Here is a 6,047-nt window from a genome sequence, read left to right as displayed (position 1 = left end):
GGTACTTGTTGGAGTTGGGCTCTATAAACTATGAGTTTACTAGAAGTTTTACAATACAGCATAGCTTAGTGTTGTTAGTAATTATGCATTAAAATATTAGAATTGTGAATATATTGTATTAAACTATATTAAACATAATTGTGTATTTTTGTAATAGATGATAGATCGAAATGTAATAGAGGAAATTATAACTTTTTGTTTTATTCTAAGTATATGGGATTGATTCTATGGTGCTTAATAAGAATATAATATCCATGTTTATGTAAATGTATTGCGTGTTCACAATAATACCCCCGAGTCCCCGCACATTTCAGCCGGTGTTACCATATGTCAATGTCATGGTATTGAGTTATTGTTTATAAACACTAACATTTGTGTAAACCTGTTAGATCACAAGTTTACAGAAACTTTTTTAAAACAATGACGGAGTATTTTTTTTCTGTGTACATTAGTGATGTAGGTTGTTAGCACACACTGGCACTGGCACACATGCACATAAGTGCGTTAGTGTTGCTACACGCTAGAGGAGCCTAATTTAATTATAATTTTTGGAGCATCATCTCCAGTTCTTACCTCGCTGATCATTGGGATAGATTTAGGATTTTATTTTAAGATTACTTCTTCCTGGTATATTGTTTCACCCTATTCACAGTTGGTTGATTCTGTAGTAAATTATTACAAATGAATTGGAATATGTACTTTTTAAAGTTATGAAGTATATTTACTCTACTAGAAAAGATGCAGCAAATTTGTGTCTATATGTTGATCTATCTAGTTTAAAATTATGAAATTAGTAGTCCAGCCAATTTTCTGTGTAACAAAAAAGACTAATCGACAAACAGATGTCAAGTCATCAGTTCAATTCCTCATGTACTATGACTACTAGTACTACTAAGTAGTAATGTACTACTTAGTACATTTTAAAAAATTTAAATGTACTAAGGATATTATATATAGATATAGATAGTAATTTCGTTTTCGCTATGATTATATGCTAACATGTTATTATATGCATTAATGGTATATGTAGTTAAATATAAAAGACAGTTTATATAAATGTAAAACGACTGAAGTTCCTGTAAATAAAGTATTTAATTTTCAATGTTTTTAAAATAATTTTAGCTGTATATATACATAGTCCGTAATTGTTATGAATCTATTTTTAATAATAAAACAATTACAGAATTCTGTGATTTTATTTTTATAAAACTATATTGGACCATGATTTTTTTACTGATGTATCAGCATAAGTCAAACTTAAATTTAACAATTCATTTAAAGCTAGAAACGTAATGTAATTCAATTCATCAAATATATTTTAAAATATAGTTTCTCATAAAAATAATTCATTATAAACTTTTAAATAACATTAAATACAAGAGTAAAAGAGAATTGATAATAAACCTGTTTTTAGACTTAATTTTATAAAACATTTATTTACATATAGATATTCTATAGTTTCAGAGGAATGTCCTCTTGTGAACACTCAATTTGTGGAATGAGTTAAGAACACTAACACACTAAAATTAAAATGCAAAGAAATTTATATATTTCACAACTGCAAAAAGAATAACAAACTTGCAAGGAAATGTGTATGTTAGACTGTAGTGAAAGCAAGCTAAGTAACACAACCTTTAGTTTTCATTTTGGAAGGACCTATATACATTCCCCTTTGTCTTTAACTGTGGTATATACAAATACAAATATACTTAGTACCGTCATTGTATTAAATTGTATTAAAGATGAAGTTATAGAAAAAGCCTAAATTTCCTATACAACCATTTTACAGATCCTTCTCATCATTCCTGAGTGTTGTGACAGCCCTGCAGAATTACTTTATCACTGATTATGTCCCTTCATTTGTGTTGGTCCTTTCAATAAGGGCATTATGGAACTTGTTGTCCAGCAATTAATGGATTTGGTCAGACAGTGCACACTCCATATGTTAAAAGAATATTGAATGTGATTATCAAATAGCAATGGCATGACATGCCCTTTGTTTGCACTAACATGTTTTTTTTTATTCGGGTTTTTGGACTATTGTTAGTTGCTAAGTAAGACCTGTACACTGCGATCCGCATAGATCTATTGTTCTAGCCCTTTTTCAAAGTTCGCTACCCAGACATGTCTGGGCCGCGTTTTTATCTACTCAGGATAGTGTGTACTTTCCAAAGGAGATATTTCGTTTAAGCATGAGTAGGGTACAACCACATAGGATGTGTCATTTGCTCTTCTGTTTGGCAAAATGTGCAGATTGTTGTTAAGCTAATTAAGAACATGTAGAAAATGTATCCAGTATTGAATACAACCTAAGTTATCTTATTATTATTGTCCTAATCCAACTACTTATACTCTACTCAGTAAACCATAAGTCCATGTAAAACTAAACTTCACTTTTTACTACTCTTCTCTTCTTTGCTATCTGGGACATCTTCTAGAAGCTTCTCCAAGTCGATACCTTCGAATTTAGAATTTTGTGTATTAGATGCATGTGCCAGGAACAATTCTTTTAGAAATTGCAACTCTTTTGTTAATGTTTTCACTTTTTCTTCCAAAACTTTATTTTCCTCTTTCAGTTTGCTTACTCGTGAGAATGTCTCTTGGGTGCGCTGCTTTGACTTAAATCTGCTTTTCTTCACCGCCTGAAAATAAATAAAATTAAATTAAAGACTTTTAATATATTTGTTAGTGGTGTATATATATTTTTTTTTATACTACTATAGTGGCAAATAGGCATACGGCCCATCTGATGGTAAATGGTTACCGTTGCCTAAGGACGTCTGAAACACCAGGTGTGTCACATGCGTGTTGCTGATCCATAAGAAACCTTAATATACCCTTCTCGAAAAACCCCATGCGGTAGTCTCATGAGAAAACCTCGGCAGGAAGTTTATTCCACAACCTAAGTATATATTAGAGATAGACAGTAAAAGTTCCAACATTTATTGGTCCTACTTCCCAAAGATGTCATGCATTAATTCCCTCAAGGACAAGATTTATTTTTTATTTATAAATATACCCAACTTTACATTTTGTTTTTCCCTTCAATACTTAAAAATTGTATAGTACCTGCCTATCTTTAGGAGTGCATTGGTATCTGAGATACAGGCATGGCCCGTTTTGACACTACTATTACTATTATTTCTGGATATAGCCACTCTATTACCTAGGGCACCAAATATTTCATAAAAAATTGTCCAGTAGTTTCTCTTTTTTTTATATATAAGAAATCATTTACAAAAATGTATTTCTTTCAATTGTTTAGTATCATAGTACAAGCTTAAGGCTGGATGATGCTGTGTTATTATTTATTATGCTATAACTTATTAATGTTGTTATGTTATCATAACACAGTAATAAATTTTAATATAATCTACAGAGCATTCTACAGATGACCTCTGAGTGATATCGTAATTATTTATTTAAGGTATTTCCACAATAAACAAAAATTACTTTGAATTAATTATCAATATAAACACTAGTTTTTTTTTGTTATGGATGATAATGGAATGGTGCACCCTCCTGCATTACAGGTTTATATTGGCAGGTAGCATGGAATTATTTCTTTTTCAATTAAAAATTATAAAATTTCTAAAACAAAAGTAAAGCAAGCTTAAGTTGCTCCTTATAACATTAGCTATCTGCGAGTGAAAGTACTATCAAAATCGGTCCCGCCATTTCAGAGATTAGCAAGAATAAACAAACAGACACACAAATAATAAGCATTGTATATATTTTCATATACATTTAATAAAAAGCTGGTAATTTGAAATTATAAGCAGACAGATTTTAATTTAATTATTGGTATAGATAAGTATATAAAATTATGAAAGTGTATCTGTTTGCTAACTTTGCACCGCGAAAAGGCAGAGTGGATTTCAATTAAATTTCATGTAAAAATAGATTGTATCCTAAGGTTCACAGAGGTTAGCTTTAAACTTAAAAAAATTTTTGAAAAAGGGTGAAATAGGAGCAGAAAATTTGTGCAAAATGCCAGGTGGCAGTTATAATGCTTATAAAATTAAATATGAAATTAAAATTAAATATATAACACTTTTTCTTTCCACAATTAATTGCATGAATTATATTCTTTGCAAAAGGTACAATTTCATCAGCACAATACTCACCTCATTGTTTCTGTCTCTCCGTTTCCTGTAGTCCTCGTCGTCATCACTGCCATCACTCACTCGTTTCCCGCGCTTTGGAGCCATATCAATATATTCTTTTAATATCATCAAATTGCTTTTACTTCACTTTTTTATAAGCACACAAGTTGCGTTGCTGAGCGCTAGCCGTTAAATGCGAGCGGCTGACCACTTTATGACAGACATTTCACCATAATTGCAAGTAAATACTGTATCTGGAAACCATGACGCAATATTTAAATTTAATCAGTAATTCAGTATGACCTACTCATTGTACTTAGAACAAATACCAAGGTACCATGTTAAAGTTTTAGTCAAATTTTTAAACATAAGGTAAGGAAATACTTTTTAATAACTATTTTTTTAATGTAAACATACTGAAATATAACTTTTTTATGTTGAAATAATTCAAATTAAAATATATATCATAATGTTCAACAAGTGACTACTATTTACTATTTTATATTGCATTTAATTTTATTAATATAAAATGCTACGCAATAATTGTATCAAATATATACCTTTATTTCGATGTAATATGTGACATAAATTTGTTTTGTAATAAACTACCACAGAACCACAAACTACATACAGATACTTATAGCATCACAGAACAGATAGTGAAGTGAATGAGAACAAAATATAGTTCCGTGAGTCGTTCGCGAGAGTACAAATAGAATAATTTTCATTATAATCACATACTATGCAGAAAATAATACGATTTTTTATATTTGTTTTAATACAATATTTTATAAACTCTCTGATACTGTCATCATCATTGATGATTTAACCAATTAATAGAGTTGTCAATATTAAAAAAATTCAGCGCTACAACAAAGAAATAAATACGTACGAAAATTTAACACAAAGTTTTTGTACGAGAATTATGATGTCTATAACACTTCTCGTATTGAACACCAAGAAATAGAAAAACAATTATTTTAATCGATATAAAATATTAAATTAGTAATCCATTTTCAAAAGACGTTTTATAGTCAGGTTTATTCATTCAAGTGGCCTAAAACCAATATATCTTTTTGATTTGTGAAGAAAAAGAAGACAAAATTGTGATCTAATATAACAATTACACCACATTTACAGTTCAAGGTTGTGCGAAACAATCGATTAATGAAAAATCTATTTTTATAGTGACAAAAATAATCGATTCTTTACACAGAATAAAACAGCTTTTATGAAAAATCTACGAGAATCCTTGTACATAACAGTTACCATTTAAGATAAGCCAGTAAATAATGAATTGAATAATTCATTTGCGTAGTATTTCTATGTAGGTCATAACTGCTATTGTATTTGATGAAGATCGAGATGTTGACGCTTCTTATTTATTATAGTTCTATAGATAAATTAATGACTTTTTCTCATCGAATCATTTTCCCCTGGTATCCCGCCAGAATATACCGATGAAGCAGGAGCATCAGTGAACATTGGTTAAAGTTAAAAAATACTAAATAATTTAAAAAATCTTTCACTTACATAAAGTTACATTAAACCCAGCGATTTTTCTTTTAATGGGTGATAATAAAATCGTCAGTCTTCCCGCATAAGGTACCACTGCAGGAAGATAGGATTATCATGAAATCAGGTCAGTTAACTTCTCATGGCAAATTCACCAGGAACTAACCACGATGGTTTCCAGGATTTATACTTTTTAGGTCGACCTGACAGTATATTGATAGCAACTTGGTCTTCGTGACTAAGATCTTCGTCAGCATGCAGAGTATATTGACAAGAGCGTATTACTTGTATAGTATTTTTAATATATAAAAAGATTGTCACAATATCTGCTACAGTGCTAAACCGAGGCAGGTCGCTAGTAGGAAATGTAAATGAAACAATAAATCTCATCAGACCACAATAAAATTCTTTCTTCACGATAAAATA

The 6,047-nt window shown here is 30.0% G+C and overlaps 1 protein-coding gene across 1 annotated transcript; it reads right to left on the bottom strand.

The window, feature by feature from the left end:
* Positions 1 to 2,029: 2,029 nt before the first annotated feature.
* Positions 2,030 to 4,755, bottom strand: LOC131849774 (CCAAT/enhancer-binding protein gamma). The gene is made up of 3 exons (XM_059199891.1): positions 4,667 to 4,755; positions 4,128 to 4,360; positions 2,030 to 2,642 (listed from the first exon to the last, which is right to left on the bottom strand). The coding sequence occupies exons 2-3, from the start codon at positions 4,233 to 4,235 to the stop codon at positions 2,391 to 2,393; spliced, it is 360 nt and encodes a 119-aa protein (XP_059055874.1). The 5' UTR covers positions 4,236 to 4,360; positions 4,667 to 4,755; the 3' UTR covers positions 2,030 to 2,390.
* Between the last annotated feature and the right edge of the window lie 1,292 nt (positions 4,756 to 6,047).

This window comes from Achroia grisella, unplaced genomic scaffold (genome assembly GCF_030625045.1).
Source record: "Achroia grisella isolate CSIRO2021 unplaced genomic scaffold, CSIRO_AGI_Agris_v1 utg660, whole genome shotgun sequence".
NCBI classification, from domain to species: Eukaryota; Metazoa; Arthropoda; class Insecta; order Lepidoptera; family Pyralidae; genus Achroia; species Achroia grisella.
The sequence above is the reverse complement of the archived record's forward strand: the minus strand, read 5'-3'. Positions and strand labels throughout refer to the sequence as shown.

Bases quoted from the DNA above. Each gene is read 5' to 3' on its own strand.
- LOC131849774 (XM_059199891.1), bottom strand. From the start codon at position 4,235: ATGATATTAAAAGAATATATTGATATGGCTCCAAAGCGCGGGAAACGA. The intron at 2,643-4,127 runs GTGAGTATTGTG...ATTTATTTTCAG, and splicing joins GGAGAGACAGAAACAATGAG to GCGGTGAAGAAAAGCAGATT.